Genomic DNA, 13,789 nt, shown 5'->3' on the forward strand with positions numbered 1-13,789 from the left:
TGCGAGTGTGAACTGTACCACTAGATGTGTGTCGCAGTGCCAAAATTAAAAATGTATTGAATCTGCACTCTGGTTATGCTTAGTCAAGAACAATGATGTCTTGCAGGAAGTTCCAACCCTCACGACGTTCTATCTACTACGTCCATTTTATTAGGTAATTTTAGTATCATGGAAACTAATTCTCAGAAATTGTAAAAGTTTAATCACTTGGGTTGTGCTCACCTGGATGGAATGGAATTCGGTGAGAATTGAAAGAAAAATTATGTAGAAGTTTCCTGGAGAAAGAAGAAAATATGATATAATAGTGATTAAATATGGATGACAGAATGAGTATAAATTTTTTGTGATAAAGATTGCAAGGAAGTTTGATTTAAAAATGGAATGAGCATTCCTTCTTAAGTATGAGAGTTATAATGATAGGTAAAATAGTAGCAATTGAATGATTGAAGAAATGAAAATTATAGATATTTTCACTATCCAACATCATATTAGTGTATAAAATTCATTTCACTCTTCCTCCATTCCATTCACGTGAACATAATCTTACTCTTTTCCTTTATTGGTTATTGGTTGCACTTGTGAATTTCATCTTCAACATTTTTGTTGATAAGAATTTGGAAATTGGGATGATATAAAAAAGAAATTTTAATTTAGTGTTATTTAGTAAAAATGTTTCACGTTTAACACAGATTTAATGAAAAATAAAATCAAAATCAGGAATTTTAATTAACAAAATAAAAATACATCGCTGGTTTAATTACTCCCTCTGCTCTATGCTAAATATAATAATATTTGTAATATATTGGAGTATATAATAAAGTCATAGCACAGATCAATTTGTGGGTTCTAAAAGGCCCAACAGAAAACTCAGTCAGCAAATAAAAATAAAAAAAGTCGGTTGAAAATGAACTGAGACCTGAGATCAGGGGCGAAGGTTGATCAGCTACAATCCCTTGGTCCCCATTGAAAATTTAGTTTTGTAAACAAAATACTTCAATCAATATTCAATAGTGGTCTCCATCAAAGAATTGATACGTGTAAGTGTAACATATATACTTGATACAAATTACAAGGACGGGAGGTGAAAAGCATAAATATTAAAAATGCGTTGTAAAATTACTCGAACCTCGTATTTCCGTAATATAGACTATTTTATAAAGTCAACCGGAGAATTCAGCCCACCTTTTGTATCATAATTTCGAAAGAATATTTCAAAAAATAAATCTCAAATATCACATCCTAAAAAAATCCCAAATATCACATTAACATTCAAGATATAATAACGGATAGCGTTTTTAAAAAAAAAAATGAAAACACTGCTTTGAGTTGTGTCTCGGTACAAAACGCTTTCGGCTAACAACATAATTGCTTATATTTCTAGTTCAAAACATTATACTATCATGAAATTAAAAAACACGACATAAACTTACTGTATTACAATGATATTTGGACCACTTCTTTCACAAACATGCATTTTTAAACTTAAAGTTGGATACATTTTGAGGGCCCAGGGGCGAAAGAAGAAAACGGGCCCAATTTTTTTTTACTTCACTAAATTTTATGACTTATAACTATATAAACTCAAATTTTAGTCAACTTCAGTAAGAAAATAACTATAAAACAGTTAAGTTCTAACAATAAAGTGTATTGGATGTAAAAAGAAAAAAAGAAGATTAAACAAGTGTTTGATGACATTTATCTGTTATTGCATGACTGATAGTACCATTAGTTTAGGTATGGACGTAGTCATTTAGGGTAGAATAGTTACTGGACAGATATATACTAATAACAATCCATAAATTATACGAATTTTGGGCCCCTTAAATTTTTTGAGCCCTGGACGGTCGCTCTGGTTGCCCTCCCTCTGGGCCGGACCTGACAGCCAAGAGAGACTTAAGTTAGAGACTTAAAAGTTGGATACAGTTTTAAGTTTCGACATAAAGCCCGGACAAAAAAGCTCTAAAACTCATTTTGCGCATTACTTTGTATTTCATTTTATTATATGAATGTTTACTTGTGACTAGCAGAAATCTTAAAGCAGCCACTGCCCGATATGAAATGTGAATGCGAAACCCACATATAATGATAAGTATCGGTATATTCTGCGATATATTCACGTTTATATTGATTGCGCATCACTCGAGGCCCATACATTATCATATTGTCTTTTCATGAATGTCTAATGATTTATATCCTCTTCATCTGTTCTGCACAATCACGAAATTATATGCTAGTATTCATGAGTTTAAATCATTTTAATTTCACTCTTTCGTCAGAATCATCATTTTCACGCGTAAAGATGTCGTTACGCAACTGATTTAAATTGAGATAACTAGATAAACATTATAAATATACGATGAAACTTTATAAACCATTTAACAACTTAATAGCAACAAACCTTATAAATTGAAAACCTTAGTGATGACAATTGTACACTTATAAATTCAACATTATAATGTACAAAAAACTTTCAGGAGTTCGATCCTCGTGAGCGGCATACATTTCTTGAGGACCAACTGCAGCATACATTTCTTGAGGACCAACTACCACTACCAGTGCATAAACACTCGATTTACCTGGTGTTGGGACTAGCAGGTGGCCCGCACCCGGAATTTACTTTTAAAGGTTTCTCGTAGAAAAACAAAAAAAAAACACAGATACGCCAATGAAATACAGTATTTCAAATGAAGCTATAAAAGGGTGGCCTTGTTTGACAAATACATTGAGAAAGACAACTCAACCTTCTTCCATCATTAGCTTGATACTTTGATGCTTATGTGACATGAGTTCCTTGTCTGTCCCGAGTCAAACTCACTAAACTATGCGAGTTCAGCTGAATCATCCAGGCCTCAAGGGCCACCAAACATTTGTCTGGACCAATATTCCAGTTGTGTGATTTTAAGTTGTCTTGTTTTTATGCTAAGCATGAATACCTTTTTAGTTAGAAAATTTCCCAGGCCATCCAAACATAATCTCAGTGCACATGGTAGATGCATGTTATTGAAATTCTATGCGCACAGATAAAGACTAGAAGTTACCAAAGGCTGCATGCTCTCCCAGTAACGCACTATACCTCTAACGAGGGGTTAAGAGTTCAAGTTTTAGTTGTGCGGGATCAGGGTCATGGACCCTCTTCAAAAACCTTGTTACTGAGAAAAAAATAAGACGCAATTATCAGATTAAGGATTAAGGAAAAAATGACCTCTTACACTAATTTTTTGAACTTAATATTGACATTATCCAGGGGGAATGCATTTTGAACTAAGCTCTAGGTACTAATTAGTGGCCATGTTCTTTTCATATACTGTTATTTTGTAAGGTGTAAATTTAAACGAACAAATTCCATCTTTTCGCTATGAAGAACCTCAAATACAAAGATGTGCTCATTTCTTAGGCTGACAATCCCAGTTTGTATTTGACAAATATGAGATGGTTACCAATAAGAAAAAATTGCAAGTCACTGGGATAATTCTCAAAGGATAAGTGGCTTGAGTTGCCCACCACTAAAAAGATGTGGACCATAAAAAGTGGCTCATCACATGGCATATATAACTCATGTGTGTATATGGAACCAGGCAACCGGCCATAGCCATGAAAATATTAAGCATTTCCATCACACATTAGGCAAAGGACAATGTTTTGATTGTTTTCATGTCAGGTCCATCATGTTTGAATTCTGTGTTAAGTGCTTAAAGGTTAATCAGTATGTCTCATTCTTTCAAACAAGATCCGGAATGAACATGAAAATGTTTTTGCAATCTAAATTATTAAGTCCGAGACCCGTAATTATGGCCATTGACATGGGCTCTATGGTAGGCACTACTGCATATAAGAAGAATATTTCATTACCAGCATTTCAAAATTTGTGTGTACACACTTGATAGGCGATAATACAGTGCCTCTTTCTTTAGGAGTATTTGTTTTCGCGTTTTGAAAGAAAATAAGCACTTATTTTCGAAGAGAAGTACCAATTGTGGTAATTGTTCTTCCAAAAACGCCAAACCAAATCAAACCAAACACCCTCGTAAAATATCTCGATTTTACAAGATCTGGCCCACATTTAGTACAAAACTCATATATTATGCCAGAGTAGTACATGAATGTGACTGGGGGCCTGGGGCATATGGTCCATGAACTGTGACCTTCCTCTAACCACATTTGCTACAACTTGATTGCACCTAATCTATATCATTGTTCTGATAATCATGATCGAACTAATACTGATTCCTAATATCACAAAACCAGAATACAACAATGTAAAACCAGTGCCCTCAATAAAGATACGGGTCAGAACAGCAAAAGACTCCTGTGCACTAAATACAACAAGTTGTTGCAACTAAACACTATATAATTAAGTCAATGTTTTCGTTTTATTTAATATTTTTTAATTGAACTCATTAAGTGCTTCAGGGTTTTACTCAGAAGCATATTCTTAAGATTGGTAAGTTGCTATTATGTAATGACAACTTATAAGAATTATAGGTTAATTTTGCTAAAGCAACTCTTGATCAGAAATTAATCAGACACCTCATCCCTCCTCCCATATTCTTTTTTTCACTTTTACCTTTAACATCACAAAACCTTAATGTTTTGGAGTAATACAGATGTGGTAACCATTGCTTTCAGAGTATAGAGCCAAAGTGTTAATCACTTTCGTACTTCATATTCAGAACCTTGTTTAAGATAAGAATTAACTACAGTTCATCTCGGTGGAGTTCTGATGATTCCTAACTTGCAAGCATATAAATATTTTACTTTAATTTTCAGAGTGGGAAAATTTCTATCAACTTTCTTAATTATTCGCTAAGATAGTCACAGAAAGAAAATGAAGATATGTGCTTTTTTAACTTTTATCTTTACATATACCAATTTTCCTGTGATTCCATCAACAGTAGACTACATTAAATTGTATGAAGTTCATTCAATCTTCTCCAAAAGCATGGGATTCTCATGAGTATCATCAGTAGCCAGTAGGACCAACTAGATTAAGCTCCAAAACATATTAAGACTAAAGAAGATTATTTGACCCCTAAAAGATCATATTCACATGCATCTGCTCATGCCAAATTTCAACTTTATCTCCAGAAGAAGTTCTCTACAATCAGGTAGCGGATTTTAAACAAAATTATATTTACTTCATTAAGTCCGTGATGTTGACATTTTTAATGAGACACAGAGACATGCATAGCTTTCTGGTATCCTGTATGACCACTCATATTAATAATGGGGTAATGAGTTCAACCTCAATGATTGAGAAATTAGCATGCGATTTATGTGATTTTATGCATGATCAAGGCCTATGATATGGAATAAATTAAAAAAGATTCCACCTCACAAAAAATATACATATAAATATATAATTTTAAAGATATGTGCATGTCAAAATAATTGATAGATCTCCAAATATCTGCCCATACCATGTTTTTTTGACTTACATAGTTCCATCTCCAGATTTATCAAATATGTGTTGGGTCCCTTCCCGGCTCTCGCTTTATCTCCACTCTCCACAGAGTGTGTATATCAGTAGTTCTCGTATGTTATTCACCTGTTCCAATAAATGTAGCAAATATTCAGAACTTTGTGAAAGACAAAAAAAAGTTCCATAACTTATTGAAGTATGATATAAGCTTATAAGAGCAAGCCAGAAATCATACTGCCTCTTACATTTTGAAATAGAAATTTTAAAAATTTATTTGACAGGATAATCAAACACATCCAGGCCGTTGAATGGTCTGCATATATCACCTGCTTATCATAAATTTGGCAATGTAAACCCCGATAGAGAGAGAAAAGGGGAGGGACCGTTGTTTATATGGCGGGAATCTATTTGACTCGTATGGTTGCAATTGCGTAGCATCAACAAACAGCCTTCTTACTCGGAGAGAGTTTTAAAATTGAGTTGTTCATAGAATCCTCAATGTAATTAAAACAAGTTCCTATTGGTCAACGTGGCATCAATTAAACGAAACCTTCCCTAACATCCTTCTATGGATGTCTGGTCCATTTCTAGAGCTTGAAATGAAAACACCATTATATGTACACTCATATTTGTCCTAAAAGGGTTTCTTGTCAGTACATTATTCACATCTCCGCAACTTCTGATGATGAAGCTCCCACCATTATCACCACCAAGCACATCTAGACCATTTTTCATTGTTTCAGTCTTCCAGGGTTTATCTCTGCAAGTATTCAACAGAGAGCTCCTTGTCCACAACCTTAAGTATATGTCACTTTTTCCGCTGCAATTTTTCTCCCATCTATTGCTACCCTTCTTGTGCAGAACTTCACTTTTTAGAATCTTCCCTCTTCTCTGTTCTCACCTTGTTGACATGCTAGCTGTATAGCCTTTCCCAATATGCTTGAAGCATATTAAATGAAGCATAAAAGAGGACAAGTACAAGTAAAAGTCTCTACCCGTGCCACTAACTCTACCTTTTCGGCCTGTATATAATCTCTCCCGTGAGACAACCTCTACAAGATTACCTGACTCTACTGTAGCGGGCAGCGAGAAGGTCAGAGTCTCGCAATGTCATTTACCAGCACCAAAAACTTCTTGCAACGGTTTTGTGTTGATGACTTCCAGACGCGTACAGGAGCCCAAAGTAGCTTCTTCTCTAATGGCCTCCTCCCATCTCTTGGAGCCAACATAAACCAAGGAACAAAACTTCGAAAGAATATAATTTCTCCATTTAATCCTCGTTACAGGTAACCAATCTCCTTCTGCTCGTTAAATTACCACTTCACATAAGTCTCTTCTCATTTTCTTGTCATCATTTCAGGGCTTGGGAGATGTTTCTTGTCATCCTTGTCATTTATTCGGCTTGGGTTTGTCCATTTCAGTTTGCGTTTCTGACTTACAAGCAGGATGCACTTTTCATATTTGACAATATTGTCAATGGTTTCTTTGCCATTGACATCGTCCTCACCTTCTTTGTGGCATATGTTGATAGCCAATCTTATCTTCTTGTAGATAGCCGCAAGAAGATAGCAGTAAGGTCAATATGAGGCAATCACATTCTGTAATTCTAGCAAGTTACTTCAACTCAAAATTCATACTTGACATTATACTGACCCTAACTTGTAAACAGGTACATATCAACCTGGTTTATTTTTGATGTCTGCTCAACCGCACCATTACAGCCTATAAGTCTCTTGCTTACAGAACACAGCAGCGGAGTTGGTTTTAAAGTCCTAAACATGCTCAGACTCTGGCGTCTTAGAAGAGTCAGTTCCCTGTTTGCAAGGTCCATTGCAAAAATCTAAATGTCTTTGGATTCTTCATGTTGTGATAAATTACAAATACCAAATCAATATTTCACTAATCAGTTTCCTTTCCTTCAGACTTGAGAAGGACATACGGTTCAATTACTTTTGGATTAGGTGCACAAAACTCATCACTGTAAGCACTACGTCCTTTAAAAGTTTAACTACTCTGCATGAGTTTTTGATGAGACGCATTCGCCATTAGCTCATTACTGTTTAAATGTACAGGTGACTCTATTCGCGGTACATTGTGCCGGATGCTTTTACTATTTAATTGCAGATAGACATCCTAATCCTGAAAGAACCTGGATTGGCGCAGTGTACCCAAAATTTAAGGAAGAAAGCTTATGGAACAGATACGTCACTTCAATGTATTGGTCCATTGTTACACTAACTACAACTGGGTATGGCGACTTGCATGCGGAAAACACAGGGGAAATGCTCTTTGATATCTTCTACATGCTATTTAACTTGGGATTGACATCATACCTCATAGGGAACATGACAAACCTTGTTGTCCACTGGACCAGCCGCACCAGAGACTTTGTATGTCCTCCTTCGACATTCTTTCACTGGTTTTTTACAGTTTCCTGATCTGTCTAAGAAATAAAATGATGTTTTTACTTTCAATATATTGTCTGAGATGGATTAGGCTATATATCCGAAAAGCAAAATAGATATTGGTGCAGTCGAACAAAAAAAATAAAAATAATTAGTAGGTAATATTATATGCATACAGATATCAAATGAGGGAACTTCAAATGTCTGAACCATTTGAATTCTAAAAATACAGTTATAATATATCATATGAAAAAAGAACAAACTTAAAGAGCCAATATACTTTTTGGAGAACAATAAAGAATTTTAAAATTTATTGTTGATCGAAAGAATACATGCATTACAATAGTTAATATATTATCTACTACTAAGATGTGCAGGCAAGGAAAATCTCCAATTCTCCTCGGTTGCTTAGATACTCTTCCTCACTTGTGTCTCTGTAATATGTAATTTGAAATCACATTGTTTACAATAATCAAGAGAATGAAATGTGCCAGAGATATGTTATGGGAAAAACAATAATCCACTTGTGTTGTTATTTTTTTTTTTTGGGTTGATAACTTTCTTGAGATTAATAATTTTGAGCCATAACTGACTACCTGTATTCGTATTCTGCAGAGAGACACCGTTGGAGCTGCTTCTGAATTTGCCAAGCGGAACCGATTGCCACCTTCCATTCAGAACCAACTTTTGTCACACATCTGTCTCAAGTTCAGAACAGATGGTCTGAAACAGCAAGATACCTTGAGTAGCCTGCCAAAAGCCATCCGATCAAGTATTTCAAATCATCTCTTCTTTCCGATCATTCGGAATGCCAGACTATTCCAAGGGCTCTCACACGATAACCTATTTCAGTTGGTAGTCCTTTTTCTTTCTTATATGTCCTACCATAAACAGGAACACATCTATGCTAATGAAAACAGTCTATGAGCTAGTCAAATCTATGACTAGTATTTGGTAGTAATAACAGATACATGCTAGTCAAGTAAATAACACACCCACACACTAATATGTATAATAACTAAAAAAACTAATAGGAAGATATTACACCTTATTGAAGGTTACTGAACTGGAGGCCGAGTACTTTCCACCAAAAGAAGATGTGATCCTACAAAATGAAGCTCCAATGGATATGTATATACTGGTTTCAGGAGCAGTGGTAAGTTTTTAACTCATCCATTCATCTTCTTCCCTATCAATATGTACGTAGGAGTTCTAGATCCTTACATCTCTTGTTTGGCCATAATTATGATGGCAGGATCTGATAGTGAATATTGATGGACATGATCAAGTAAGTTGGTTTTGACTACATACTTCAACTTTATTATACACTGACCATAACTCCATGGTTTTAATTCCTGTCCAACAAAATTACAGGTCATAGGCAAGGTTACAGAAGGGGAATTGTTCGGAGAAGTAGGACTTCTCTGCCACCGGCCACAGCCATACACAGCCCGAACCACTGAGATCTCTCAAATATTGAGGCTGAATAGGAACGCACTCATGAATATAATTCATGAAAATTCTGACGATGGACGTATTATCATGAATAACTTTTACAAGGTAGAATAAAGATTAATTAGCTTTTGCTCTTTAAGTACTTATGAGGGTTTACAAATCTTGTGAAGTTGATTGTTTTCAATTCATAGGATCTTGAAAACTCTGGCCTTCAGAGTCATAAACGTCCTGGGTCAATCTATTCAGAACAGCTTGATGTACGAGCAGAAGGGGAAAACTATTATCATGCAAATCAGATATATGATCTTAGTGGTGAACCTTTGATACAAGGGAACTCAGTCGCTGCAGAGAACGACAGGACCAAAAGTGGATATGGTATGGAAGTAAAGTCAATAGCTGAGGATGACCAAACAGCCCTGCATGTTGCTGTGCGCACAGGTCATCCTGAAAATGTAAGGATATTGCTGGAAGGTGGAGCAAATGTAAACAAGCTCGATGCCAAAGGGCGTACACCAATAAGTTTGGCAGAAAATCAAGGAAACAAATGCATATATGATCTTTTACTGAGTTATCAAAATACAAGGTCAACAAATGAGCAGAAAATAGAGCTTCTTGAAGAGTCAAGTTATGAGACAAGGAACAAGCAATTCAAAGAAACACATACTGGGGTCACCACTTGTTCTAGTTCTTACCAAAAAGATTCCTTATGCTCCAGCTCAGAAGCTTTGAACCATTCTGCTGAGGCTGAAGTTAGAAAAATAAATACAATAAGAGTTACTATTCACATGAACAATGCATCACAGAAGCAGCTTGCAAAGTTAATCAACTTACCTGGTTCGATTGACGAGCTATTCAGGATCGCAGGTAAATTTGAAATCAAACCTGAAACTGAAGTAGCAAGTTTACTTGCTCAGAATAAACCTTTATCAAGTACATTTATTGTCATTAGTGTTTTCCTACATTGATGCTCATTACTCTAGTCATCTGTACCTTGGTAAAATGCAGGTCAAAAATATGGAGGCTACAATTTCACGAAGATGGTAAACTCAGAGAATGCAGAGATAGATGACTTGAGTGTAATCAGGGATGGTGACCATTTGTTTCTTATTCCAGAGCAAAGCGAAACAATGAGTGACATGAGGCCCTGATGAATATCAAGAGAGCTCTTAGTTAGCTTTATTAGTTGTATACCTGATTATTGTAATAAAAATAGGTTACGATAATCAAATCATACTCTCCTTTGGAGGGATCACCGCCTTGAAATCGAGAATCGGTTAAAAGCACTACACTGGCCTCCCGTGGAGGGATGCAAATAAAACTGTATAGGATACTTTCAGGTTTATTAAATATATAATTATCAATTTCAGCCCTTCTAGAATCTATCAATTCAGCAACGATGCTTGCTTCTGCTATAAAAACCAGCAATGGACTATGTCATCCACATAATTACGTTTTAAATAACCGCAGAGTATAAGTTACCGTAGTTCAATGCAAAGCTTAACTAAGCAGCTCCTCCTTGAGTGTTCATCCAATAGCATAGTCTCAATTATGTCTCGTTCTTATTCGCAATTTTTGCAGAATCAGGTAAACACCAAAAGCAATTCAGGCCATCAAAGACATGAACACAAAGACAAAAAAGTAATTTCCATAAATTAAGACTCAGTACTGCATGTCAGGAAGTTAGCTAGGAATTAGGAGATACTAGTTCTTTCTCTGATGTTCATTCCTAACAAGGAATAAGAATTATGTTCTAAATCATTAGAACACTGCATCATATCATAATTCTAAGCACTAAAATTGAAAAATATTGTTAGATTCGCATTTCAACCAGAAAAGGAGCTAGAATTGTAACAAAAGTAATTAAAAATTCAGGTCACACCTTGTGGAGTGATCGCCAACGAAGTTTAACTACGATCTCACTGGTTGAAACGTGAACGGGGCTTCATCTTGTTTTTCTAATTTTTTAGCTCGAACATAATAGTATAACAGGGTGCGGGGGTCCGGTTTGGTTTGGATCGGAGGTAGAATCGGAACTAAACCATACATTAACGGTTTTTTAAAATCTCAAATCAACCCGTGATCCGCAAACCAATGAACCCGGACCGATGCGATTTTTGATGGTTCGGTTAACCAGATTGATCGGTTTATGACTAAAGTTTATAATCACATACGAGGATCATAACTAATACTAAAAAATAAAGTATCATTTTGTCTCCATCTACACAATTTCACAAAGTTAAATTAAAATACAAATTTTAGTCTAATATAATGCATAAACTTGAATCGAAGTCGTGGATTACTGAATTGATATGACTTGTAGTTGGTATTGATAAGGTAAGTAACTAAACAACAACCCCGCAACTATAAAATAAAAAATTAATATATTTATATAAAATTAATATTTTGTATATATATAATATTAAATATTTATATATAAATAAATATGTGGTTCGGTTTTATAACGGGTTGGTTTAATATAAAACCGAAACCAACCCAAAAACTACGATTTTTTAAATTAGTCAAACCGAAACCATAAACCTCATTTCGGTTTCGGTTTGGATCGGATTAATATTGGATTGGTTTATGCGGATTTTGCGGTTTAAATCAGACCGTGATCACCCCTAACGTATAAGTCAGTTTTTAACTTATACATGAAAGGAAATGAAAAGTTAAAAATCCTATTTTCATAGTGATTTAATTGATTTAATTTTATTTTTGTATTTTGATTTTAGAAAAATGTAAGAACTATATTAAAAAATAATATATAATAATTTGTTATTGAATTATTTCTCGCTTATAAATAAACTCTACTTTGCCAAAGGACCACAATATATGTTTATATAAACGACTTTCTTTTGATACTAATTTATTTTGAAATATATACTCCATTTGACAAAGAGAAAAACAATAAGTACTTTTTCTGGTATTTTATATATTAAATATTTAATATATGTCTAACGTATCTTATTTGTAGATATATGTCGTTTATTTTCAAAATATATATATATAAATACATATTGTTTCAGTCTAAATAAGATATATTCATTGAAGTGCTCATTTCTTTATATCTTATTTATCTTTTTATTCATGAAAATTGGCATTTTTATTTTTTACTTGGGACTTGAACCAAACGATCTCGGCGACGCCGATCCTCATTGAGGTGCTTTGAATCGCGCTCCAACAGCTCTTTGATTATCATTGGTGTGCGATCACAAGGTGGTTCATCAACCCATTTGTGAAAGCCACACTCTTCGTCATGACACTCTCGGAACCTCCACCCTGCGTTCGGCCCGTACCATCTAATCCTCACAACACTCATAAGGTTGCTGTCACACGCGAGATCGAGGATTGCATCACATTCTTCAATAGTGTGGCTCATTTTTTAGGTTGAGTGAACTGCTTGAGAGATGGAAAGATTAGAGTTTATGACCAAGCTGCACACTTATTTGGGGGTTAAATACTCAAGATTCCTAAAAGAGCCGTTGCTCTGAACAAATTATTTAATTACCCCCATGGAAGTTAACGCGGTCAGGGATTTTTGACCGGCGGGACACATGGTGTATCGGGTAAGGAATTAGGGTATTGCGCGTGGTAGTTTTAGAAAATCGGTATCTTTAGTGGTCTGACACATAAACTACAAGTACACAACGTGAACTTTGCTCAATAAAAATCTAGATTAAACACAGTCGTATAATAAAATATTATTGTCATGCTACCAAATAATGAAACACAATAAATTAATAATATAGAATAACTAAAAGATAAAATAAAAAGACATGTCTAAGAATTAAAAATATTATTGCTTAAATATAAATCATAACTGTTGTGCCATAAAATCTCCCTGGGCTTATTTTATAGCCCATCATATTATTTGGGCTTCACTTGGGCTTATTGGAATCATTTGGTTAAGAATAATGGGCTTCGCCATGGCTGGGTGGATCATTGAAGGTGTACAAGAAGGTGTATGGACTTGCATTGGAGGCGTAATGAAGGCTGCCATCAGAACGGGGTTGCACCTGAAGGCGCTTTAGGGGTTACCACTGCTAGGGGTTACCGCTAAGTGCATCCTGGCTTGCAGTTACGGGGCTGTAGTTAGGGGATGCCGCTGGCAGGGCTTCCGCCGCCTGGGCAGAATGGCAGGCAGACTCCAAACAGGACTCTTCTTCCTTGTTTCTAGGAGGGCGAATTGGAGACATATCGGGAGTGTGTTAGCTATTATTTATCTACGAATTAAGGGATAAATACATACATTATGAAGATAATTATGATCGGGGGAAGATAATTCAGGAATAATCGGATAATTATGCAAGATGAAGGCTTCAAGTGACCTACTTGGAGTGGGATACCGCTGGATAACTACTGAAAGAAGGCTGTTTTATCCTAAACTAGAGGGGATAAGAGCTTATCTCTTCAGAGTCCTAAATCGAGAACTACATGGGCTTGATCCCTATAAATATAGGGTATGTAGGCACCTTGCAAAGGGACGAGAATCATATTCACGAGTTCTACA

The 13,789-nt window shown here is 35.3% G+C and overlaps 1 protein-coding gene and 1 long non-coding RNA gene across 4 annotated transcripts; one reads left to right on the plus strand and one right to left on the minus strand.

Annotated features, from left to right (window-relative positions):
- Positions 1–2,419: 2,419 nt before the first annotated feature.
- On the minus strand, positions 2,420–11,384 carry LOC108199483 (uncharacterized). Of its 3 annotated transcripts, XR_010286488.1 has the most exons (9): positions 10,759–11,384; positions 10,514–10,597; positions 10,270–10,423; positions 10,111–10,167; positions 8,872–10,023; positions 8,421–8,705; positions 7,753–7,862; positions 5,436–5,545; positions 2,420–3,149 (listed from the first exon to the last, which is right to left on the minus strand). It is a non-coding gene; the product is annotated as an uncharacterized LOC108199483 (long non-coding RNA). The 3 variants fall into 3 exon arrangements; XR_010286487.1 differs by having other exon boundaries at positions 10,270–10,837; positions 11,159–11,383; XR_010286486.1 differs by having other exon boundaries at positions 10,270–10,597; positions 10,759–11,383.
- Positions 6,527–10,640, plus strand: LOC108199482 (potassium channel KAT1). Its single transcript, XM_017367306.2, has 11 exons — positions 6,527–6,705; positions 6,780–6,995; positions 7,089–7,244; positions 7,342–7,399; positions 7,492–7,809; positions 8,440–8,679; positions 8,882–8,980; positions 9,080–9,112; positions 9,199–9,384; positions 9,471–10,143; positions 10,285–10,640. Exons 1-11 carry the CDS (start codon positions 6,527–6,529, stop codon positions 10,425–10,427), a joined length of 2,301 nt encoding a protein of 766 aa, XP_017222795.1. The 3' UTR covers positions 10,428–10,640.
- Positions 11,385–13,789: the final 2,405 nt, after the last annotated feature.

This window comes from Daucus carota, chromosome 8 (assembly GCF_001625215.2).
Source record: "Daucus carota subsp. sativus chromosome 8, DH1 v3.0, whole genome shotgun sequence".
Taxonomy (NCBI): Eukaryota; Viridiplantae; Streptophyta; class Magnoliopsida; order Apiales; family Apiaceae; genus Daucus; species Daucus carota.